We start from the raw sequence: 26,272 nt of genomic DNA, 5'->3' as shown, positions 1-26,272 counted from the left end.
TGGAACCTCACACAAATCTTAGCAAAACACATGGCCTGGGGCAGAGCAACAAACAACAGGGCCAAAATATAACCAACAGATTTTGTTTAGTCTTTTAGCTTCCAGTACGTGTGAAAATAGGAAAAATAGTGAAAACCGGGGAAGACTCGCAAAGTAGAAGCAAACAATGAGAAACTTTTCATTTGCATTATTGGTACATCATATGATCTGAGAAACACACTCATAAAACATCTTTGGAAAGTTCAAGATGTTTAATAGTATGCCATGAATGATATTACACAGGGTAAGAATAGATTTTTCACTGTGTGAGCAATAGCAAAAGTGGAAGATTTGGTTTGTTTAAGAGCATGCCAACAGGTAAGAACTGACTTTTTGTTTGTGATTCCCTCCTTCTGCTGTGGAAAGTACTCAGATTACTGGATTCAAAGTCCAAAGGGCTAACCATTACACCATGGAACCACATTGAAAGAAACCCCACACGGAACCATACATGAATGAGGCCTCACACAACCGCATCCAGAAAAATATTCCCTCAACGATGTTTCGTCTTCTGCTTACTGTCCTTCTGTATTAATGGAAAGAAGGTCAAAAGTGGACAAGACTTGTAAAGGAGAACCAGACAAATATTAGGAAATTATTCAAATGCATGCTGGCAGAGAGAAAAGAAAAGAGATTGTCCTTGCGCTTCCTCTACTGGGCCAAATGTTATAGACATTGAAACCTGAAGTCACATGTTAACCATGTCTTCATTTTACATGTATCCAAAGACTGAAACTGTTACATGATGTTTCATGGTTTATAATACGATCTGAGCAACACTCACAAAACATCATTGGAAAGTTCAAGAGGGTTTATTAGTATGCCATGGGTAATATTACACAGGGTAAGAAGAAGCTTTTCTTGGTCATTCTACTCTTGTGATTTGTGAAGGAAGGTAGTGTGCAAGCACGTTAAGGCTAAAGATGAGGTACCACCGAGATTTGAACTCGGATTGCTGGATTCAGCGTCCAGAGTGCTAACCATTACAGCATGCAGTTTTGGATTCCAAGCGACAAAAAAAACTATTGCCGCATAATACAGAAAATTAAAAGTACAAAATAGGAGGGCAATGCTACTTCTTCATATCAGTGTGTTATTTACTCTGTTGGGATATTATTAAGGCTCTATATCTTTCATTCTGCGGGGGTAAGGCTGCAGAAAAGAAAGATGAAAGATTGTTAATCTTTACTAATCCATTTTACCTTCTTGTAGAGCAGGGGTGTCCAAGTTTTTTCTGAAGTGGGCCACTTCATCAGAATTGTATACGTGCGAGGGCCGCACTCATTTTTCACTGAGAGAAAATACGGCCTTTAATAAGATATGCAGATTAAAATAAAGTAAATGACACAAAACCTTTACTTTTCCTCTCACTGATTTCCAGGATTTTTGGGCCTACAAATTCAGGATTCTGGAAAAGTAAAAATAAAATAGTTCTATTTATTTTAGGGATGCACTAAAATGAAAATTCTGGACCAAAACCGAAAATTCAGTGACCCCCCACAAATTTTAATAAAAGTAAGTTACACACTAAAATTGTAAAAAAAAATTATATATTATGATTGTTAACAGCAATCTCAGGCATACCCAGATTCCAGCATGTACTGGTTGGCTGGGCATTGTATTTTTTGTCCAATTTTAGTGTGTAACCAACGATAAATAAACGATATGACTTGGCATGATAGGAGTGTGATTGCTAACAGCAAACATACTCTTTTTATACCTAGGCAACCAGTGAATGCTGGAACCTAGGCATGATGGGACTGTGATTGCTGTTAGCAGATTGCTGTTAGCTGTTAGCAATCACACTCCTATCATCCCAAGTCAGCCAATACATGCTGGTACAGGGTGGCTGTAAGTGCAGACCCCATACTGCTGGCAGCATCAATACACAAGGGGGGCAGCTAGCCAGGTTTCAGCATGTACTGGCTGACTTAGCATGATAGGAGTGTGATTGCTAACAGCAAACACATTATTTTTATACCCAGGCAACCAGTAAATGATGGGACTGTGATTGCTGTTAGCAGATTGCTGTTAGATGTTAGCAATCATACTCCTATCATCACAAGTCAGCCAAAACATGCTGGTGCAGACCCCATACTGCTGGCAGCATCAATACACAAGGGGGGCAGCTAGCCAGGTTTCAGCATGTACTGGCTGACTTGGCATGATAGGAGTGTGATTGCTAATAGCAATCACAGTCCCATCTTGCCTAGGTTCCAGCACTTACACCTCCATGCTATCACACACACAAATTCATTCATTCACAGATTCATTCCCTCAATCAGACATACTCATTCACACAACCTCCCCCACCCCCTTACCTGCTCTACAGCTCTCGATGCCGCTCACAGACTTCAGCAGGGGGCGCAGCCTCCCTCGTTCTCCCCACAGAGGAGGCAGGACTGGAGCAGAGAATAGACCCTCCCACAAGTAAGCAGCAGGGCTCTTGTGATCCTGGCTGCCGATCTCACGCGGGCCGCACCTCGACACTCCTGTTGTAGAGTTTTTATCCAATTTTCCCAGGCTACTGACCCAAATTTGTTCCCTCTATCATGTAACAAAAGCAATTTTTCCATATAACATTGATGCAAAATTTGAGATTTTATTTTTATCCAACTAATTGGGTCTGAGGTTCTCCAATTTCTGGATACATTTATTTTAACTGCTGTTAACACATGTAGTAAAAACTGCAATTCCTGAATAGATATTTTGGGTAAGTTTATGTGTAGTAGGGCTCTTTCTGGTGTTAGTCCCCAGTGTGATCCATATAATTTAATGAGCTTATTAGATAGTTCTCGCCAAATTCTATTTATCAAAGGACAACTCCACCATATGTGGAGAATGTCTCCTTTATAGTACCCACATCTCCAGCAGTTCGTCAAATTGTTAGGCGACATTTTTGCCAGTGTTGTAGGGACTAAGTACCACCGGTTCATCAGTTTATATTGCATCTCATTTAAATTCAAGCAATGTATATTTTTATATGATAAGTACAATGATTTATTCCATTCTTCTAATTTAATTGTGATATCTAAATCTCTCTCCCATTTTTTAATTGCTGGAGGGATATACTCCTTTTTAAGTAACGTTATCAAAGTGATTCCCCTTCAACTAAGTCGCATAAGAGTTTTTGTGCTTTCAAATTTTGATTCCAATTTATCAATTTTAATAGAAAACTTTTAACTCTTAAGTAATTATATGCTTCGCCTGCTGGTAGATTAAATTCTGATTGAAGCTGAGAGAGGGACTTTATCTTCGAGCCATTGATTAGATCTTTTATTCTATGAACACCTCTTTGTATCCAAATTTTTAGATTTATATTGTCCATTAGATTTTCTATAATATATAACGGTAAATCCACTATTATCTTGTCTTTAAGACCTACCTTACTTCTTATCCAGATCCAATTCATGTATAAATGTCTGAAGACTAAACTGTTTATGGTTGGCATTAATTCCGTCGCTCTTATAGGAAATCCAAAAGAAAGTTTGTAAATCTTTAAAAGGATATTTTTTGTGATCTCACCCCAAGGCTCCTGAATAGATTCCTTTCTCTGAGATATACAGGCTTGCATTAGTAAAGCTGCCTGTGATTATTCTTGGATTAGGGGGACACTTAGTCCACTTTGCTCTTTATTTTTTGTAATCAATTTTGCATTTAATCTCGGTTTCTTACCTCCCTAGATAAATCGGTTTATAGAGCCTTGGATTAGGTCCAACCAGCTGTGGGGTATGTTCAGTGGGATCATCCTGAACAAATATATAAATTTAGATAGGATATATGCTTTCACAACATTTATCCTCCCCCACCAGGAGATAAATAGGTTTCGCCATTTTTTAAAGGATAAGTTCATTTCTTTAATCATGGGAAGTAGATTTTTTTCAACCCATGTATTTGGAGTATTTGTGATTTTAACACCTGGGTATACTAAGGTTTCATTGGTGCATCCGAAACCAATTCTCTCTATTTCTTTCTTTTGTGTTTCATTGAGGTAGGATGATAGCACTATTGATTTATTTATATTTAGTTTATAATTAGAAATAAAACTGAATTGATGTATTAGCTTCATAATCTGATTCACTAAATTCACTGGGTCTTTAATTGTAAGTAATATGTTGTCTGCATAAAGTTTGATTTTTTGTGTTTCTCCCTCTCCACAGCCCACTATCCCAGGGCTACTTCTAATATCTCTTGCGAGGGGTTCTAAGGATAGGACATAGAGCAGTGGAGAAAGAGGACAACCTTGTCTTGTCCCCTTAGACAGCGGGAACCAGTTGGATTTAATTCCTGACCCAATAACTCTACCTCTCGGATTCTTATAAAGGGCCATTATTGCTTGATGAATCTTGCCTTTTATCCCGAATGCTTTCAGAGTTTCTGCTAAATATCTCCAGTTGACCCTATCAAAAGCTTTTTCAGCATCTAAAGATAGGGTCAACTGAGGAATTTTAGTTTGTATATTCTCTTCAGAAATTCCTAATAATGCTCTTATATGGTTAGATGCAGAACGTCCTTTAATAAATCCAACTTGGTCTGTATGGACCAGCTGCGGTAACACTATGTTTAATCTTTGAGCTAGTATACCTGCATATATTTTTGCGTCTATAATTAAAAGGGATATAGGTCTATAACTAGTTATCTTGTCAGGTTCCTTCCCTGCTTTAAGTATTGGTGTAATATTACCTCTCAGAAATTCTTCAGGCAGCGCCCCCTTGTCCATACCATCATTAAAGGCTCGGACTAGACATGGTGAGATCTCCTCAATAAATATTTTATAAAATGTTGCATCGAAACCATCTGGTCCCGGGGATTTTTTTCCCTGTAATCTATGTATTTCTTTATGAACCTCATCTAAAGATATTTTCTCATTTAAATTGTCCAAAACATGTTTAGGGAGTTTAGGAAGTGTTCTTTCCGAGAGATAGTTCTTTACATCTAATTCTATAGATCTATTTGGCAAATTATATAGCTCTTCATAGAATTCATTAAAAGCATGGCCTATCTCATTGGGGGCAAGTAATGTTTTTCCTTTAAATATAATTCTAGTAATCATCTTATCTTCCCTTTTCTTTTTCAATTGATTGGATAACATTTTATCTGCCCTGTTTCCTTTATAGTATCTTTTTGATTTCATGGTCATCAAGGCTCTGTTGGTATTCTCCAGTAATAGGTGATTAATTTCATCATTTGTTTCTTTAATTCTCATAACCGTATTTTTAGAGGGATTCTGTTTATTGAGTTTATTAAGGTGGGAAAGGGTGATATATATGTCGGATATTTTAGCTTCCGCTTTTTTTTTCGCATATGCTCCTAATTTGATGAAATGTCCCCTTATAACTGCCTTGAACGCACACCAGAGACTTAGGGCTGAGATGTTATCCACATCATTCTCAATAAAGTAAAGATGAGATGTTTTTTTATATATTCGATGTCTTCTGGTTTTTCCATTAGTTTGTGGTTCAATCTCCAATCTGTTCTAAGTTTTTCCCCATTCTCCTCCAAATCCATAGTTACTAGGTTGTGATCAGACCATGTTATTTCATGTATTTTAATATTTTTAGCTTTTAATGCTAGACTACAGTCTCCCAAAATTAAATCAATACGGGAATATGAATTATGTTTTTTAGAGAAACATGTGAAATCTTTTTCTATAGGGTGAGCCATTCTCCAGATATCAAATAACGCATGCGATTTTATCAAAGCTTGGAATCTTTGTGCCTGTAGAAGAAGATTTCGATCATTAATGGTTCTTTTTGAAGACATTTTATCTAGGTGGGGGTCTAGGATGCAATTGAAGTCTCCCATCCATACTAAGAAACCCTGTTTTACCTTCTGAACTTTTCCTAGTAGGTTAGTCAAATAGCGAGCTGGAGAGGTATTAGGTGCATATACATTTACTAGTGTAAATAATATATTATTAATTTCAACAATAGCTATAATATATCTCCCATCGGAATCGGTTTCTACATATTTAAATTTTAAGTCCAGATCATTGGAGAATAATATGGCGACACCTCTTTTTTTCTTTGTTTTTATTGATGCCTGTATGGAATGCGGAAATCTCTGATTTCTTAGAATAATATTATCCGCAAGGAAACATATATTTATTTTTTCTTCCCATAACCTTTGTAATACTATATGGTTTTTTTGGGTCGAGTTAAGGCCTTGGGTGTTTATCGTACCAAATCTAATCATCCTTAATTAGTTTAACAATCTTACTTATTCTCCCAATGAGTCTTACACTGTGTATCTTTTGTATAGTATAAACATGGAATCCACCAAACAACAAAACAACATTTAAAAACAATAGACAAATTAGTAGGAATAATATCCACCGATGTATCTGCCTACATCCGCACCGTTTCTCCCCTCTCATAGTGCGGATAATTAGTGCCATCAAGCAGATGGCAATTGGAGTCTAGGTATAAGTTATTAACTAAATATAAATATGCCCGTATTGATTCCGAAGAGAACAAGGAGAAAAAAAATATATATATATATATAATGTAGAAAATAATGAACCATCATTTAAATTTAGACCTGTGTATATCTGTGGGAACTATATGTCCTAGCTACTTCAATTAACTTAATGTGACCAATAAGTATACCAGTGTGTATCTGTCAAAGCTATATGTCCTAGCTACTTCAGTTAGCTTAATGTGTCCAGACCATATGTGTCTATTTGTTATGTAAGCAAACGTTTCCTATTAATCCCCCATAAATTCAATATAAAATAGTGCAGAGAAAAAAAAAATAAAAAAATGTAGTTTTACAAGAAACATATTTCATCATAAGAAATTATGTAATATAAATTCGAGTGAAATACCCAATATACCTCCTAAAGTGCACTAAATCTAATTAATTTAATTATCTCGTCCTAGCTACTTACTAAATAACTATTAGCTAGAAATATTCGTGTCAGAAATTAATATCACGTGTATATTGCTTATAATATTAATATCGTGTATTTACAGTGTCCTAAATCAGGAAAAAAAATAAAAAAAAAAAAATAAAAAAAATTTAATGAACCATCTGTCACAACTTACCTCTCCGGAGAATCCTTGTCAGGGCGCCGTTCCTCGTATTTGCGGCATAACAGCAAAACTAGTGTAGCTGCTTCTAGCCACATATCTCCTAGCAACCTACGTGTCAGTCATAGGAGGGGGCGTGCCCAGGCTGGGAGATGACTGGGGGTGTTGCTGCCTGAGCAATCTCCAGTGCAGTTCCGGGGGCGTGGCTTGGTGTGGCTCCTAATTTAAAAAGCCTGCTGGTCTGCTGCACTTTACCCTTGTGTGGTCTTGGAGTCTGATGTGCTGATAGCTGCGCCTGCTTTGTTTACTACTCCGTGTACCGAATCCTGGCTTGTCTGACTTACTCCTCTGTGTACCGAATCCTGGATTGTCTGACTAACTCCTCCGTGTACCGAATCCTGGCTTGTCTGAGTAACTCCTCCGTGTACCGAATCCTGGCTTGTCTGAGTAACTCCTCCGTGTACCGAATCCTGGCTTGATTTCTTCACTTCGTTTTGCAGTTCCGGTGCTACCTTCACTGTCCACGCTACTGCCATCTACTCCTCAGAGACTGCCTATATTATTTTGCCTGTACCCTGTCCTATGGCTGCTCAATATCTCTTCGGCCCTGGGTGTTCCCTTTGGGCCTTCCCATTCGGTATCTCCCAGGGTGAAGTTGCGGTTCTTCAAGTTTCGGGGTATAGGTACGTGACACCATCGTTTAGATTTAAACGAGTGTGTATCTGTAGAAGCTGTGTCCTAGCTACTTCCATTAACTTAATGTGTCCACTCAATATGTGTCTATTTTTATGTAAGCAAACGCTTACTATTAGTCCTCCATAAATTCAAAATAAAATAGTGCAAAAAAAGTTTTAGTTTTACAAAAAACATATTTTGTCATATAGAATTATGACATATAAATTCAAGTGGAATACCTAATATACCTCGTAAAGTGCACTAAATCCAAATTAATTTAATTATGTCATCTTAGCTACTTACTAAATAGTTCGAAATATTCGTGTCAAAAATTAATATCACTTGTATATTGCTTATAATATTAATGTCGTGTTTTTACGGTGTCCTAAATCAGGAAAAAAAAACAAAAAAAAAGAAAAAAAAAAGTCAATTTATTCTTTTCTCTTGTAACCATTTCTCCTAATTCTCAGGTGTATCGAGAGTCCAAGTTTTAAATTCATATGTAAGCGTAATTTTGGTCGGGAATGTCCATCTATATCGGATATTTTTTTTCCTCAAAATGGTTGTAAGATGCGGGTACTGCCGTCTTCTTGATCGTGTAAGGTAAGAAAGATCTGGAAGGATTTTGATTTTATTATACGGTTCTGACAATGGATTTTCTCTATACATTCTTAGAATCTTCTCTCGGGTTTGAAGGTTTGCACAACCCATCAAAATATCACGGGGTATTTCCGAGGGCAAATCTGATGCTTTTGCGGGTCTGTAATAACGCTCCCATATAGGTATATGGGCTTCTTGAGTAATCCCCAATTTTGAGAATAAGTCTTTAAGAAACTTTTCTAAAGCGTCATTTGTTAAACTCTCCGGGATTCCTCTTATTCTCAAATTAATTCGTCTTGCACGGTCTTCAAAATCTGCTATTTTCAATTCCAAAGCCTCTATTTTTGTAGTATTCTGTGTAATGTTATCTTGGTGAGACAAGTCTTGTATAATTAAGTTTTCTAGTTTCTCCATTTTTTTTTTTCCACCCGTGTGGCAACGGATAGTAAGTCAGATCTTATTCCCTGCATCTGTATTTGTATTTCCGATTTTATTTTCTCAAATTGATCATCCAGCGCCATTTTAAGTTGTTCTTGAATTACGGGGGTTAAATCTCCTGCGGGAGCTGAATTGATTTTTTGATGTTCTTCCTCCCCAGGGCTTGTATTCAATGTTTGTTCCAATACTGATCTTTCATTCTCGAGTTTAGAGGCTTGTGGTGGGGAAAAAAAGGATAATCTTTTCTCAGGTTTGTCTTTTTTCTCGTCCCTTTTCTCTCTTCTAAGCGATTTCTCAGAGGGCATTTTTGCCGCCATATTTTATTTTTTATTTTTTTTTCTCCTTTTTTTTCTCTTCCCCCTTCTCGCCTTTTCTTTTTTTTTTTTTTTCTTCTTCCTACTGAGGTGTCTTTAACTAAATAGCACTCTATTTTGTGCTTATGAATCTTTCCTTCTTACGTAATTCAATAAAATAGGTGCTATTTGAATAATATATCATATATAGCTTATGTGTAATAATGATGAATCTTTCCTTCTTACGTAATTCAATAGAGTAAGTGCTGTTTGAGTAATATATCATATATAGCTTATGTGTAATAATAAATGCTGGTTATCACATATATCACAGGGTTGTTGAGAAAATACCACACTAACAGTCCATAAGAAATATCAGATGTTGTCCAGAAAATTAACCACAGAATATCCAGTAATTCGGCAATAAATTTAAAAAAAAATGAAAAAAAGAGAAAATCCACTTATCTGAAGAATGTATTCGTTTCCAGGTGTCTGTCAGATATCTATGTCAGCATATATTGAGGTTGAAGTTATTAATTCAGGCCTCAACCCGCACACGCGTCATACAGCCGTCCACCCCCGCAGGTGAATCCTTGCTTTACCGGGCCAGACCGCAGCTCTCTTCGTATAGCTCCCGATCACAAAACAAAAAAGAAATCCCACCTCCACGGGTGCAGTATTGTGCAAGCAGCCTTGAGTATGGCTCCGATAGTGGCCGCGGCAATTGCGGCGATGACAGCCGCAGCAATAACTGCTTCAGCCACAGCAACAGCAGTGTGGAAGTCCCAGCGGTCCCGGTATGTGCGGCGGTAGCAGTGGCGGCAGCAGGTATTATAAAGCCGGCAATCCGACAGACTCTCGTTACGCCGCAGGGTTTGCTGGGCCTATCGCACCCTAGACTCCGTTGCCGCGAGCGTGGCACGAGCGCGTGCTATGTCATGGCTCCACCCCCCAGGTGGGGGTAGAAACTTTTCATTTGCATTATTGGTACATCATACGATCTGAGAAACACACTCATAAAACGTCTTTGGAAAGTTCAAGATGTTTAATAGTATGCCATGAATGATATTACACAGGGTAAGACTAGATTTTTCACTGTGTGAGCAATAGCAAAAACAGCAACAAGGTGGAAGATTTGGTTTGTTTAAGAGCATGCCAACAGGTAAGAACTGACTTTTTGTTTGTGATTCCCTCCTTCTGCTGTAAGCTAAAGCATGGTTAGAACTTATCAAGAAACATTAGGTTCCACCAAGATTTGAACTTGGATCACTGAATTCAAAGTCAAGAGTGCTAACCATTACACTATGGAACCACACTGAATGAAGCCTCACACGGAACCATACCGAATGAGGCCTCACACAACCTCATCCAGAAAAATATTCCCTCGATGATGTTTCGTCTTCTGCTTACTGTCCTTCTGTATAAATGGAAAGAAGGTCAAAAGTGGACAAGACTTGTAAAGGAGAACCAGACAAATAATAGGAAATTATTCAAATGCATGCTGGCAGAGAGAAAAGAAAAGAGATTGTCCTTGTTAATAGTATGTCATGAATGATATTACACAGGGTACAATATGGGTAATAAAGACCTTAACAGATTCACTCAATTATGCTATGCAGTCCTTCTGTGCAAAAAGCAATTATATGAAAACTGGAGAAGACTAGCAAATTGTAAGCAAACAGTGAGAACTTAATGATATACATGTTGACAGACTGCATATCCCTCCACTGATGTTTTACTTCACTGGATCTCCCCAACCAGCCCATGCTTTCACCGCCCGATTCCTGGCCAGTGGGATAGTTACCCAGGACAATGGGACAGTGGCTTAAAATTGTTACTGTCACACAAAACCCACTAACTGCAGCTTTGAGTCCCACAAGTTAAGATGTTGTTCTGGTACAGGCACCATGCCACGTCCTACATCACCCCCTACACCATGTTATACTAAACAGGACTGAATCAAAACCATTACTTCTCTATATTACCTATTTTCCTGCGTATGCTATTGACATAATGATTATTTCTAAACATTGGCAATATATATACAGAGCCGGCCTTAGGCGTTGTGGCGCCCTGTGCGGACTACTCCTCTGGCGCCCCCCCCTCACTGCCCCCTCAAACTACCCCCCTCTCTGCCCCTTCAAACTACCCCCCCTGTCCCTTCAAACTAACCCCCTCGCCCCTTCAAACTACACCCCCCCTGCCCCTCCAAACTACACCCCTCCTCTGCCCCTTCAAACTACAACCCCCCCCCTCTGCCCCTTCAAACTACACCCCTCCTCTGCCCCTTCAAACTACAACCCCCCCCCCTCTGCCCCTTCAAACTACACCCCCCCACTTAACTTGTTGCCGGAGTCCTGCGGTGAGACCGGGAGGCATCCGTCTTCTCGCTCTGCCGCGCTGCCGGCATTTCATGTTGAGCGCCGGAATAGTCCGGCGCTCAACATGAGATGCTGGCACCGCGACGGAGTCAAGGAGAGTAAGGGGCGCCGAGCGGTTGCTGAGAACTTCACGAGCAACCGCTCGGCGCCCCTGCCCGGGACTTAGATTAAAGCATCGGGTTTTTTTTTTGGTTTTTTTTAAACTCTATTTAACATGAATGATGTTAAATAAAGTTAAAACAAAAACAAAAAAACCCCGATGTTTTAAGTTAAGTCCCGGGCAGGCGCCCCTGCTACCATGGCGCCCTGTGCGGTCGCACAGGTCGCACACCCCTAAGGCCGGCCCTGTATATATATACCGTATTGGCCGTATTGGCTCAAATATAGGCCGCACCCAAAAAGTTAGGTGCTTTTTTTAAGAAAAAATATTCTTAGTAAAAAATACACAATGGAATATATACGCTGTCACTCTGCCCACCCCAGATATGCTGCCACTCTGTCCCCAAGATGTGCCCCCCTCCTGAGATATGCCCGCCACTCTGCCACCAAGATGTGCCCCCCCTCCCGAGATATGCTGCCACTCTGCCCTCAAAATGTGCTCCCCCCCCAGACTTACCAGTGCAGACTCCCCAGGGTCGGGCGGGGCCGGCAGGGGGCATATACACAGTACATATATACAACTTGGTGCCGGCAAGAAAGATTGTTAACGTACATCGTGGGTATTCCCGGCAAGGGATATTGTTAAAGCACATCGAGCAGACATGCCACAAGCGGTGGTTGTTTACGTGCATCGCCGCAGCCGGTGAACGTCTGCACGGTGCGCTTAGACAACCTCCTATGCTGGCACTTCCCCCGTGGAAAGTGCTGACAGGGGAGGCTGTCTCAGCGCATCGGAGAGTAGGATGCAGGTCCCCTGCACCGCTGCAGGGGATCTGTATCCTAAACCTGCTGCCTGCCCGCCGCCTGGAACTGCATGTCCCGGGCGTCGGGCGATACAAATTGCGCATTCCTGCGCTAGACCCCAAATACAGGCTAATTAAAGACTTAAAGTGGGGGGGGGGAAGTGCGGCCTATATTTGGGCAAATACGGTATATATATATATATATATATATATATATATATATATATCACCTTTTACCCACCATAACTTATGTAATGGTATTTCTTAGCTACCCAAGCCTCAACTTTTAAGCCACTATCACAACCTCATACTGATGAGTTCCACGAAGGAGGAAACAGCTGTCAATGAGCGGTGATCTGGCTATTGCACCTCTTCCCGAGTTTTGTCTAAAAGTGGATATAAAGGTAAAATGTGATAATTGTTAGCCTTATTTGCATGCGCCTACCCAGAATCCCTTGTGGCTGTGACAGCACCATGAGAATTCTGAGGGAAAAACAAGCCTTCTGGCTTGTCTGGTGTCTGTAGATGAGTGATTAATAATACTTCTACTACCCTATATATATTTATATATATATATATATATACGTAACCAAAGAAAAATGGTCGAGAAAGGACCGGAGGTGGTCCGAAACGTTGGCTGTGCTGATTGAAATAAACTAGTGTTTAATGCACTTTACTACAAAGACCCGTGAGTGCCCATTTTTCTTTGGTTACGTATATCTGGCTATTTTTGGAGTACCCAGGAAAATAAAAGCCTGTGTATATTTACAATATTTCTGCGTGTGCAGCCGCTCCCTTTGGTTTGTATATATATATGTTATTTGCTTATATTTTATAGTATATATATATATATATATATATATATATATATATATCGCTGGTAATGACCCCTAAAAATTAAGAGGGTGGCCATGATAGAACTCTATAGAAGTTAAATAAATGCATTATCACTGTACTCAAACTCCAAAAATTAGGTAAATATTTCCATCTTCCATTTAGAATACTGACACCAGCAAAGTGCTTCCATATCATAACCATAGAAAATCCTTCATGTTACGCTGCGAGCATCAACACAAATGTTACAAATATAACTAATATACTCAACAGAACCAAACACTTGCCCTTATCAAATATGGCGAGAATGATAGCACGGTAGTGCGTGTGCGCAGCCTGCCGACTGACGCACACCCGGAAGTAGTTCTCCACGATATAGCGGATGTAGTTGTAAAGTTCCGGTCTCTGTCGTATCGGCCGCTGGGGAAGATGGTGAGTGTCGTGTTGCTCTTCAAAATACAATCCGGTATCATCCGTCCTTAATTTGTCCTGTTAGAGTCCGAGAGTTCTGGTTGCTTGCTGGACATGTTATTCCGAGTGCACACCGCCCTGTATGATCTGAGGATGCTGCATTATAAGCGATTTTACTAGGGGCGGCCTGAGGGCCTTGAATCTTCTCTATGGTTGAAATAGTAGATGCCGGGCCGTCAGCGTGCTTAAAAAGTAATGGTTCCCAGCGTTGTCGTTATGTTTTAATTTACTGCATGTTATTTGCTTATATTTGATGAAATAACATGTTCAGCGAGGCTGTGCTTATGGGTTTGAGCCGGAATAAATGTATTTCTAGGAGATGTTTGTGTGTCTATATTATTAAAGTGCGCGCCTTGGCCTCATACATTCCCGCCGGGAAAGCCCTATGCTTGCCCCCATGTGTTATTGCTGTGCCAGACGTTATGCATCCCCCAGCACAAGCAGTAGAAGCCATCAAACTGTAGAGTGGGGTTATTTGCTACATGGACTGCATTTATCAATGATGCTGATAATAATAAATGTCTGAACATATGACATTTCATGATTTCGCTCTTTAAACTGAGGTAAATGCTGTATCTGTGTGTTATTATTATATGCCTGTTGGGTACTTTGGTATTTGACTGTATGCTCTTACACATTTTTGTTTTTAGACGAAGGGAACATCGTCATTCGGTAAACGCCGGAACAAGACGCACACCTTGTGCCGTCGCTGTGGATCTAAGGCATACCATCTGCAGAAGTCCACCTGTGGAAAGTGTGGTTACCCAGCTAAGCGCAAGAGAAAGTGTGAGTTCCTAGTGTAAAAAAGAAGAAACCTGTTCTGTAACACTGCAAACCAAGATTTAGGGGGCTAGTTGTGACTGCATGTCTTTCATTCGCCAATGAATATCATCTCTAAGGATGCTTGCGTTTTATAAGTTAAGTTTTATGTCCATATACAGTGGGTATTAACACTTACACATAATCATTATTCTGAAAGGCTCTGACTTTATTCGTTCAGAGTATGAGCAACTATTAAAGATGTAGGTGACGTAGTATGGAAAACTGGAGAACTACTTGCCTATGAAGCATGTGGTTTAAGAGCCGGGGAGCTCTGTGGGATGTTTTAAGTACTCAAAGTAATCCTTATGGCAAGACTGTAAACCTAAAGCTGTAGTTGTTTCTACATTGTTGTATGGTAATGTGGGAACTTGAAGCCAAAGGCAGCTGAAGTTTGAACTTTTATTTACAATTCAACCTGAATTTCATTTTAGATAACTGGAGCGCTAAGGCCAAGAGACGCAACACCACTGGCACCGGTCGTATGAGGCATCTTAAGGTTGTCTACCGTCGGTTCAGGTAAGCATCACACAATCTAGTGAGAAAAAAAGTTTTCAAACTTCTGTGCTGTTAGTGTTTTGTGTGGATTGATTTATCAAAGGACAAGTTAAGTTTCTCTATCTGCTAAACAGATTTAATTCTTAATGTTTTGCTAACTGGATTACACTAAGCTTTCACCGCTACTTGGGTGGTCTCTTGGTGCTTGCGTTATGGCTCCTTTTTCATATCTTGAATTTTGGCGCCAAATGCTTTGTATTTAAAGTTGTGTGGCTTTTTCCTTATGCAAACTGATGACAGATACCAACTTCAGTATAAATGTGGTGTTTGAATATGAAACAAGTGGCTTGCTTGGCTAGCATCCTTTAATGCAGACTCCTGCAAGATGTAGGACATAGTCGAGTGAAATTCCTGTTCTTCTGCTCACACACAATTTGTTCAAAGTTTGTGAAAATGTTGTGCTTGGCAGTACTTTGGTGTGGTTTTGTGTTGCAGTAAGACATGTTCATGTCTGTTCAATGAGAAGCTTTTACCTTCTGATTCAATTTTTTTTCTTCAAGTTAAAATTCCAGTATTATGGAATATTCTGTTAGAACAGACTATGAAACTCACATTTCTGTGGAGGGCATTTGAGAAGACAGCTAGTGATTGTTTACATATGCTAAAATGTCTTAATGAGTTAATTTGCTATGTTCAGAGACCTTGCCTTAGATTTTTGCCATACGTTAACTGTTAAAAGTAGCTCATCTTGGTTAAGTGCATCATAGTGAAGTCAGTGACTGCAGACGTGATGTTCTGTGAATACACACTTTAGTTCTGGGTCTCTCATTACGGAGGGCCCTTCTGGTGTAGTTCCAAAAAGGCTGACAACTTCATCCTTGTCTCTTGCATTATTGCTACATGTATGTGGAATACAGCTGAGGCTTATTTCCAATACCTTTAATATTGTAATATACAGATACTCGTGGATCCATCCACCCTACATGCTTATCGATGATGTTTCAAAAACAAATGTCTGAACATATGAGTTCTTAAGTGATTTCAGTTTGTGACTGAGATAAGCGGATCTAAAAATGCTCTTGGGTACTTTTTTTTGTTAAAGTTGCTTAACTTCATATTTTTCTTTTCTTACAGAAATGGGTTCCGTGAGGGCACAACACCAAAACCCAAAAGAGCTGCAGTTGCTGCTTCCAGCTCATCTTAAGATCTGATGTTTGTTAAAATAAATGTGGTTAAAAATCAATGGTGGATGAGTTGCCTTGTCTTTTTTCACCTGTCGTCCATTCTTTTTTCGCAATTGATTGGTTTTGGAGAAGAAAAACATTAATTTAATCGAAGGGGAGATCAGCCTGATTGGTAAGGGCTAGCCTTATCTAAACTCCTTCCTGTCCTGGGTTTCTTACCCATAACCTCACCCTCCATTACAACAAAGGCTGCCTTAAACGATAAATAACTTAATCAAGGACAATAGGCAAATGTGGTCAGTGAGGAAGAAGAAAATGGTTAAAAAAAAATAAAAAATGCCAACAGTGTGTACGTCAAACACCAGAGTTCATGGTTTATCATAGGCTGTTTAAGCACATCCATGAAGGCGTTAACTGAAAAATGTAACTTTAATTGAGATGTCCAGGCTAAAACCTTTTTTGTTTGAGACCTGGCGACGGGAACCACTGAAATTTTTTTTTTTAAATGCACTAAAGCAGGCATTGCAGCCAGTTTCTGAAATAGACAAGGCCGTAGAATGCTGTGAGGATTGATTACGGTGCAGTGCAAATGCTGCTATGGAACTCATTAAATGACAAAATATCCAATATGGTAAAAAAAGAGAAACTTGCCGGATAAATATTCTCAAAGCCCCTTTGAATATAAAAACAAAATTCAAATCTGAAGATACCTACAAAGAGCCTCAGTCCAAACTTAATGGTGCATACAAATAGACATTCACAGTGGAAATGTTTGCCAATTGTCGGAAAAAATAGCTGTACTCTAAGGAATAGGGGAAGTGACTTCCTAACAAATTTTTTCAGTATTTTATGAATGTGATTAGATGTCATCCCATAAAGTAGGAGTAGATGAGGTTATTGCTGTAGCCCAATAAGGAAAAATGGTGAGACAGCGTACATATGTTCGCGGTGGGAGGTTGGGTCACTTTCGGCAATTTTTAGGTGCTTCCGTTTAACTGATTACTGGGAAAACTTTATTTTAAGCAAGTCAGCCATATAATTATTACCACTGACAGTTGATGTGAATAACACTGATAATCGTATCATGGCTCCTGTCAGTGGGTGGGATATATTGGGCAGCAAGTAAACATTTTGTCCTCAAAGTTGATATATTTATAGCAGGAAAAATGGGCCGGTGTAAGTATCTGAGCAACTGTCGCAAGGGCCACGCTAACCGCTGTCGAAAGAACCTGCAATGGGCACGTGAGCACGGACTGAACCACGGAGCAAAGGAAGAAGGTGGCCTGGTCTGATGAATCACATGGATGGCCGGGTGAGTTGCTTACCTGGGGAACATCTGGCTCCAGGATCCATCCATGGAGGCCCACCTTGCCACTTACAGGACTTAAAAGATATGCTGCTTCTGTCTTGGTCCAGATACCACAGCACATCCTCAGAGGAATAGTGAAGTACATGCCTCTACAAGTCAGGGCTGTTTCGGTGGCAAAAGTGAGGGACCTCTAGAGTGTAAGCTCGTTGAGCAGGGCCCTCCTCACCTGTTGTCTCCAAGTCAATTTGTTATGTTACATACTACTTGTTATGTCCAGTCCACCCATTGTGCAGCGCTATGGAATTTGGTGCTACATAAAATACACACTCTACAACTATATAGTAACGTACACATTTTAACACCATACAAAGGAGCTAAAAGAAATGGAAAAAAAAAAATGGTACAGAAAAGCAAACTCTTGCATGCATATCTTAATGCTATCGCTCAGCCCTCCTCCACAGCATATGAACATAAACCCTCTCACCCTAGCTGAACAACAGCCCTCCAAATATATTGCACTGGTTTCATGGGTCCAGATGAGTGCAGCAATCAACTGCATTCACTTGTTGAAGGGTTGCCCAGCCCCTCCACTGCAAAATGGAGACTCACATGGCCATTGGCCCAGCATTTGCCAGGATATAAAGAGATGATATGAACTAGAGTGCATTAAGTGGCATAGTGGAAAAAACTACAACAATAGGTGCTGGGTGGGCTGCATGCGATCCACTCTATGATGTCACAGAACTATGTGATCATTGTGGCTGCAGCATTCTTGGATCCAACAGAGAAAAGACAGGGGGGGGGGGCATACGCTTTCCCAGTAACCATGCAGGCATATTGAGGAACCAGCGCTGGTGAAATTCAGACAAGTATAAATTGTTATATATGCATATATATATGTCATTATACTTTTCTTGTAGTGGATCTATACTTTTGGATGACTTGTACACTTTAAAGGGAAATCACAAGCACAGTTTTTAGCATAATGAGACTAAGTTATTGAAAGTATAGTCGCCAAGTTGAAAAAAAATAGGGAACACTTTGCAGCGCAGCTTGAAAATTTACCACACCCACTGAGCAAAAGCTCCACCCACTCTCCCCAACCCACACAATTAGCATAATTTAGCTCCGTCTAGTCATTATGGCACAGATTGTATCACCAAGTTTCCACCAGCACTACATACATCCTTGGTATGCAGTAGATACATTTGCAGCACAACATTTATACCTAACCTTTACGGAGGTTATTTTGAGGAAAGTAGCTAAATAAATAGTATGAGATAAATGTTACATTAGGGACAATGGGACAGAAAAGAACTCTTTGACACGCTAGAGGTTGTGTACGATAATCCTCATTATACATACATACTTAGCATACTGTTATCGGCGCACCTCATAGTGAGAATAAATACATTAGTAAGTCTGATATATGTGTTACAGCATAATCCCATTACTATATATATATATAGATAGATAGATATTTTGAGCCAGACACTGATGTTTGGATTGCATAACTCCAATTATTATATACTGAGCCAGACAATAATAGTGGTACAGCATAACTCTCATCAATATATCCCAAGCTTGATAGTGATACACAATCATTACACAGTGATTCAGACACAGACAGGGGTACAACTTGACTCCTATCATTATAGAGTGATGTAGACGATGATAGTTATACCGCAGAACTCTCATCAGTATATATTGAGCAGGTGGTACAGCATAATGTCCATTAAATAGTAATCCAGTCACTGTGGGTGGTATAGTGTAACTCCCGTCATTATATACTGAGCCTGAAAGTGGTACAGTATAACTCCCCATCAATATATACTGAAGCTGACAGTGTTGCACCACAACTACCATCATCAAACAGACAGTGGAACAGTATAATTCCTTTAATGGAAAGACAGAACTGCACTCCAAATGTGAGTAACACATTTAGAGCAATGGTGCTAAAGCTTACAGGTGTCCTCCAAGCACCATAAATAGCAACAACGTAAAAAAAGAGGCTAGCACTCAAACCACATGAAGAATGAACAATAATAGACATATATGCTGATACAAACAATATTTACTAGGTGTAATATCACCAATATTACTTAACAAAAGCAAAACAATAACTTAACCCCCTAAGGACAATGGGCGGTCTCTAAACCCATTGAAAACAATGCATTTTGAGCACGTACATGTATGGGCTTTGTCATTAAACAGAAAACTGGGACAGCATAAAAGAAAAAAACACTATTATTTTACACCTGGAATAGGATAAGACCAAAAAGTATGCATTCTAGCTCTGTCATTTAGCTCATTCTTAGCTCAATCTAGTAGACAAACATCCCGACTGCTTATCATATTAGGTATGATAAACAATACTCATTCCTAATCACACTTTTTACGGTAGCATTTATGATGTCCTGTCTATCAAATGAAATCTTTCCCTACTTTAGTCAGAGTTTCAATCTGGGTGATTAAAGATAGTGGTGCGCATTTTGTTGGTGATGATGTCATCATGCGTGGTATGCACACATATCCTCAGTTTTCTTTGGAAGCCCAGAAAGACCTCATGGCAAATCAGAAGATTCCTAGAGCAGCCAAAGAACAAATCAACATGCATGGAGGAGACCCTGCTGTCTCTAAACATACCGAAAGACACGGAAACAAGGTAATGCAAGGGAAACAGACTTAATATAGAACTCGAGAAAAAGCAAACAAATCACACAACATATATAACTGCTTCATTAAAGCTACAGAACTTTTTTTTTGGTTAACGAGAATATATCTGGTATATTTTTTAACAAAGAAAACGTAAAACCAAGAACTGACAGCCAAGTTGGCACTGGAATAAGGGTATCAGTCCTGGACTGGTGATTGGGCAAGCTGGATATTTGTCCAGAGGGTTGGTGCCCCTACATACATTTATTGCCACTTGTGCATTACATTCTGTCCTTTACTGTGCAGACAGTGCCTGGATACACACAACCGCATTCTCTCAAACAACTAACACAGCTTGTAGGTGTCCTAAAAAAAAGCTACCCTGTCTGAATCTTAGGGGTTCTATTTTGACAATAGTCTTAGATGAAGCCCATTGGCAACTCTCATGATAACATAGGAGGACAGACCCATAGAAGTTGCTGACGTAACTACTGGACCTCTGAAAGATGGCAAATTCCTAGAGATTTTGTTTTCAGTACATGCAAGTTTGACACTGTTTGTCACAACACTGACCTCTTCTGGGACAGCGCTCAAACCTCTCCAATAATAGAGTGTCTAAGTGAACTCACTTTCAATATTCCCAAGGCTATTCCTCACGTCTATTCACTTCTGCACACAATACAGAAAAAGGAAAGTTAGGTTACTGGGTTAAATGGGTAGAAGAAGAAAGCGTCAAGATGCGGGAACTATCTGGAGATAAAAAAATGTAATTATTTAGATGGCATTGAACACTAGCTAGAGGGCATGCCATGTTCCTTAGTGTTCCTTGACAGAGAAAGGGGCGCATTATTACATGCCCACAGTTGGAGTTGGTGCTTCTTTGCTTCTTTTCAGGCGACCTACCTCAAAGGTACCAGAAATTAGGATATTAATACTGTTATTAACGAAAAAAAAACAATTGTCAAGTGGTTAAATACTGGAAACAAAAAGGAGAAAATATACGCTGCGCTTTACCCACTCGCCAGCTGCAGTGTGAACCTATGTAACCCCTAATTATACCTATAAATAAATAAACAAGAAAAGTGGTTTGTGCTCTACAGTGCCGAAAAGTGACAAAAAATACATAGAACAAAAAAAAGTAAATGGCCAGTCACTGTATCAACCTTGACAATCTAAAATTTCTTCCGAATAGTTAATACGATAGGAAAAAAAACAAAACATAGTGTAGTAATTTTGATATCTTTTTGATGGCTATGAAGCCACAAAACCTCCAGCAAATGCTTATAAAAACAGAAATACAAGAATATATAGAGTAGTATTGTCGAAAACCTTGATTACTTTCTAAACATTCAGCAGCTATCAATAACCTTTATCCCTGGGCAGAGATGTCTATCGAATTTTAGAATTAGTACTTGTATTAATTAATCAAGGAGAAGTAGATAATTCTAATTTAAGAGATATTCTCTTAGATCTAGAAAAAAAATTTATGAAAGAAATCAAACAAAAATGGGAAATTGCCATTCAAAAAATGGGAAATTGCCATTCAAAAAATGGGAAATTGTATTAAAAAAATGGGAAATTGAAATTAAACCCTAAACCTACTTACAATCAACCAGGTCATTTATTTATGATAAAGTGGAATCACATTTTGGAAACCTGTACCTATAATTTAATAGAATTTATTATTAATCAAAAAAAAGGTCAGTTTCTTTAGATAAAGAAATAAGCGAAGAACTTAAAATCAAATCATCTGATTATACAGAACTGATTATACAGAACATATCTCCGATATTATTTCCAAAACAAAAAAAAATGGAGTCAGATATAATAAAAGTGAAAACGTGAATATGTTTCTTAGGGGTAAAAAAGATAATAGATTAAACACTATAAAACAGCCTACAGATTATAGACATAAGAAAGCTCATAATAAAATATACACACATAATTTTGTTGAACACACAAAAAAAAAAAAAAGATAAATATATGGAAGTAAAAACTAAGAACCACTATGTATCATCAAAGTCTACTATTCAACAGAGGTTGATAAATATTAGTAGTGAAGAAAAATTCACAAAGGCTTACAATGTTAAGAAAAATAGAGGTGGGATTACACAAACACATAAAATATCACACAGGAATATAGATAAACCACTTTGGAGGAACAGTAATTTTGAAGAATCACGGACATGTGAACAAAGGAAAGATCAGGATAGATATGAAATCCGGTCTGAAGCCGGAGTAACTTCTCCTTTTTTAGACAGGGACCAGAGATTGATAAAACCTCCTCCAAAGATTCAGAGGGACAGACAAATGGTAAGAAAGAGAACAGATTTCAATATCGAGGGAAAGAGGAGGAAAGGCTGTGCAAAAGAAAAAAACTTCAGAAAACATACATAAAAATAAAAATAAAGATAGATGTGGGTATTTTCAATCTATCTCAGAAAGTGCTCGGCCAGGAGTTTTCAGCATATGTTGATATAAATTTTCTAAGAAATGTAACTCTAAAAAGATGTTTTGCTGTAAAAATTCCCACTGAGGCACACAAAGACCGAAAAACAATTGAGAATTATTTAATTCTACATACATTTAAAGAATAAATGTAACCTCTACCCTACTAGCCAAATTTAAAACAAAAAAGTTACACAGAAAAGGCAAAAAAATAATAAAAATATGTCATTTTCTCAGACAAAAATCAGGCTTTTATGGATGCAAAATGTGTTTAACATTTAAGCTAATACAACCTAGAAAGTATCCAGAAATTATTTCACATACTAATGGCAGATGTTTTAAAATACAACATTTTATAACATGTAACGCCAGAAATGTAATTTATGTGTTGGAGTGCCCTTGTGGATACCAGGATATAGGACACACTTTAAGAACTTAAACAGAGACTATATGAACATATTAGAAATATTAAAAAGGGTTTTACACAACATTCAGTGTGTAGACACTTTTTAGAATGTCACAATAAAGAAAGAAAAAATATTACTTTCTGCACTTTTGAGAAAGTGGAAAAAGATTGGTGAGGAGGGAATAACCTAAAGGAGATGGGAACACGAGAAATGAAATGGGTTTTTGATCTTGAGACCTTACAACCAAAGGGGTTAAATACCAATTTTCACCTGCTCAATTTTTTTTATCATGTATGAAGCTAGTGTTCAGTGTATATTGTGACAGAAAGCATGGGATAATAATGGAGGGAGTGTATATATCCCCTTATATTTTGCAGGGTGGTTACCCTCAGTAGTTTTTTTACCAGCCCCAGAGAGATTTAATTATTAATTAATTATTGCTTCCATGTTAATTGTGTATTTTGGGTCCCTGGGGTGGAGCATTTGGAGAGTAGGGTGGGCCAGTGCTCCACTCCACAGTTTATGAGCAGCAGAGCAACAGCGGGTGGGATCCGGTCCGGGGATTCCAGCTTACGCTCATCAGTACTCACCTGCATTCACTAATTAATGGGGAAGCAGTTAAATAGCCTCTGGATCTGAGCAGAGGCAGATCGTTTGGCTCCGGGAGAGAGAGGGAGAGAGAGGGAGAGAGAGGGAGAGGAAGGGAGAGGAAGGGAGAGAGAGGGAGAGAGAGGGAGAGGGAGGGAGAGGGAGGGAGAGCGAGAGGGAGCGAGAGAGCGAAAGTGGGAGAGAGCTGCTATATTATTGATTGCTGCTATTACATGTAGCCTGGTTTTGTCGGTAACGGATAAGCCGTCCGACCGCAGTTAGGTCGGAGAACTTTGTTTAGTTTGCGCTCATAAGAGCAAGGATTTTGTTTTTGATTTGTTTTGTTCTGTTGTGCCTGTCTTAAAGAAATAAAAACACGCACCAGCCTTTTATTTAACCCTCCTCGTGTCTGAGCCGTCTCTGCAACCTGGAAGACTGTATGTGGGCAAAGATTCCTGGACAGAATACCAAGTTCAGGGGTATTTTGTCACGTATGGTGGAGAACGCTGGTAGCACACGGACACGGACAAGTCGATAAGGTGCAAAAGAGACTCAAAAAAATATAAGGGGATATATACACTGCCTCCATTATTATCCCATGCTTTCTGTCACAGTATGTATACATACATATATATATATATATATATATATATATATATATATACTGTATGTGTATACATCTGCATGAACATATGTTGTTTTATTATTATTATTATTAGTATTAGTATGCATAAATAAATGCAATTGAGAAATAATGCATACATTCCAAATTTGATGTAAAAGTGTTGAATAAAAAAATTATTCTTCCAAGCCTCTTTTTGGGTGATTTGTTTCCTGCATGAGGGATGTGGTTTTTTATATTTATTAGCATTTTTTTTATATTTATTTATTTATTCGTTTTGTATACATATGCTCTCAATTGCTGTATTCTGAGTCTTTTTGAGAGCTATGAATGGGGAGGCTGGTTGCTGCTGTGGTCAGTCTAATGCCTTTCTTACTTCAAGGCATCAATTTTTTTCTAATTTTAGGGTAATGTGCAGTCCTGTACCGTGGGGCAGGACACCATTGAGGGATCAAGTCATCAAAATAGTCAAATTGTTGGAGAAATGCAGTCCCATGGAATGCAGCTGGATTTGTTTATCCATTGGAGTAGTAGATAAATAGAACAATCTCCCAGGAGAAGCTAATACAGTGAGGGAATTTAAACAGGGACATGATAGACATAAAGCTTTCCTCACTATAGGACTTGACCAAAGACTGATAGGGGTTTAAACCCCTTACATCAGAACACAATGGGCAGCCTAGATGGGCCGAATGGTTCTTATCTGCTGTCAAATTCTTTGTTTCTAAACTGTTGCTGGTGGTCCTGCAATGCAAAATCTAGCGTGGATCTCTTCCTAAACCTTGAGATGCAGCTTTAAGTAAAAGGTAAGACCAGAAGGGGGTGAGGACCTCGCTCTTTGGAGACATACCTCCAAATATTGTTTTCGAATCAAAAAAGCCATCTGAACTGAACAGTCAGGAAATGAGATGCATATCCAAAAAGGAACTCAGCAAAAAAAAAAAAAATTGTCTTGAATTGTTTTTGCTTGACTTGCACACGTCTAGCATTAACCTCATCCATGCCTATATTATTATTGAAGGTGTCCATAAATTGTATTAAAAAGAGGGAAAGAAATTAAGGAGACAGAGACAATCTTATCTGCTTTTGATTTCATATAGCATACTCATCTGAAAGGCTATGTCTCGCTTCCAAGGTCAATGTCTAAGTAAGAGACCCTTCTGGCAAAGAAGTTTTAATCTTGATTTACACAAGAAGACTGTGAAAACCTTGAAAGACCTTGCAACCAGACATTTAAGTACATTTATGTAAAGTGCAGGCACTGAGTCTGACCAAGTGCTTTTGACCAATGCTAGTCCTAAAAAAGCCTCCTCACCTTTGTTGTAACGGTGAGAGCCTGAAGGGACTTCCCGATCAGGTAAGGTGGGGAAGAGACAACTGGGACCAAAACTGTAGACACCTTCAAGTGTGTTGGTCCTGGCTGATTATGATGTCCCGATATGCACCTCAAGAATGGTGTCTGTTTAGGAGAGATAGAGTCCACTTAGAAACAAAGGTAAGAAAGAGAATGAAAATGAATGAGAACAAACTATTTTGTGCTTATGGAAAAACAGGAGGAATTGAGAAGGGTAGTGATGAAGTGCAGCTCTTGTATGAGTTGTTTTCTTGATGGATCAAGAACTAAAAGGTCACATAGGTCACGTATTCGTTTTTCTCCTTTTTTTCTGCTGGGTTTTTTAGCCTGATTTCTGTCTTCCGTCGCATAGCAGAAGTTATTATGGGAATCCAGAAGGAAGAAAAAGCTAATAGTGTGGGAAAAATAAATGCCTAATACTCTAGCCTGACATTCATTTTGCTGAGATGCAGTTTGGCTTCATCTGGGTGGGAAATCGCTAAGCGGAAAACCTGGTTTTGGTCCCAGGATTTAAAGGTCCATAAAAGCAACTCTGTTGGTCACCAGCAGGGGACTTGTCTGGCTTCAACCAACGAAGAGGAGCTGCCCTTTCCCATTCGTTCTTTAGTGTGAATGCAGTTATGTCAGTGCTGCTGCTCACTGTTATAGTGTTAGGATATAGTTAGATATCCTTATGATGCTGTCACTCGTGTGTTACAGTATATGAAAACTAATGCATCCAAAC

At 39.0% G+C, this 26,272-nt stretch overlaps 2 protein-coding genes and 4 non-coding genes across 6 annotated transcripts in view; 3 read left to right on the top strand and 3 right to left on the bottom strand.

Moving 5' to 3' along the window:
• TRNAQ-CUG (transfer RNA glutamine (anticodon CUG)) overlaps window positions 1-7 on the bottom strand; it is a 72-nt gene extending 65 nt beyond the window's left edge. Inside the window, exon 1 of the tRNA in view lies at window positions 1-7. This exon is cut by the window's left edge and continues 65 nt beyond it. This is a non-coding gene — a tRNA (tRNA-Gln).
• LOC149283794 (complement component C7-like) overlaps window positions 1-5,245 on the bottom strand; it is a 145,572-nt gene extending 140,327 nt beyond the window's left edge. The window contains exon 1 of the mRNA XM_089497306.1: window positions 4,130-5,245. Within this exon, the coding sequence (XP_089353432.1) occupies window positions 4,130-5,245 (1,116 nt within the window). The remainder of the gene's footprint in view (window positions 1-4,129) is intronic.
• A 5,071-nt stretch (window positions 5,246-10,316) lies between these two features.
• TRNAQ-UUG (transfer RNA glutamine (anticodon UUG)) lies at window positions 10,317-10,388 on the bottom strand. Its single transcript has one exon. It is a non-coding gene; the product is annotated as a tRNA-Gln (tRNA).
• A 235-nt stretch (window positions 10,389-10,623) lies between these two features.
• LOC149283790 (large ribosomal subunit protein eL37-like) lies at window positions 10,624-16,206 on the top strand. Its single transcript, XM_089497304.1, has 5 exons — window positions 10,624-10,653; window positions 13,467-13,625; window positions 14,315-14,450; window positions 14,918-15,002; window positions 16,116-16,206. The coding sequence occupies exons 1-5, from the start codon at window positions 10,624-10,626 to the stop codon at window positions 16,183-16,185; spliced, it is 480 nt and encodes a 159-aa protein (XP_089353430.1). The 3' UTR covers window positions 16,186-16,206.
• LOC149283792 (small nucleolar RNA SNORD72) lies at window positions 14,155-14,234 on the top strand. The gene has a single exon (XR_016277901.1). It is a non-coding gene; the product is annotated as a small nucleolar RNA SNORD72 (small nucleolar RNA).
• Window positions 15,966-16,045, top strand: LOC149283791 (small nucleolar RNA SNORD72). Its single transcript, XR_016277903.1, has one exon. It is a non-coding gene; the product is annotated as a small nucleolar RNA SNORD72 (small nucleolar RNA).
• Window positions 16,207-26,272: the final 10,066 nt, after the last annotated feature.

This window comes from Sceloporus occidentalis, unplaced genomic scaffold, assembly GCF_023333645.1.
Source record: "Sceloporus occidentalis isolate IW3139 unplaced genomic scaffold, rSceOcc1.0.p SCAF_101, whole genome shotgun sequence".
Classification (NCBI taxonomy): Eukaryota; Metazoa; Chordata; class Lepidosauria; order Squamata; family Phrynosomatidae; genus Sceloporus; species Sceloporus occidentalis.
The sequence above is the reverse complement of the archived record's forward strand: the minus strand, read 5'-3'. Positions and strand labels throughout refer to the sequence as shown.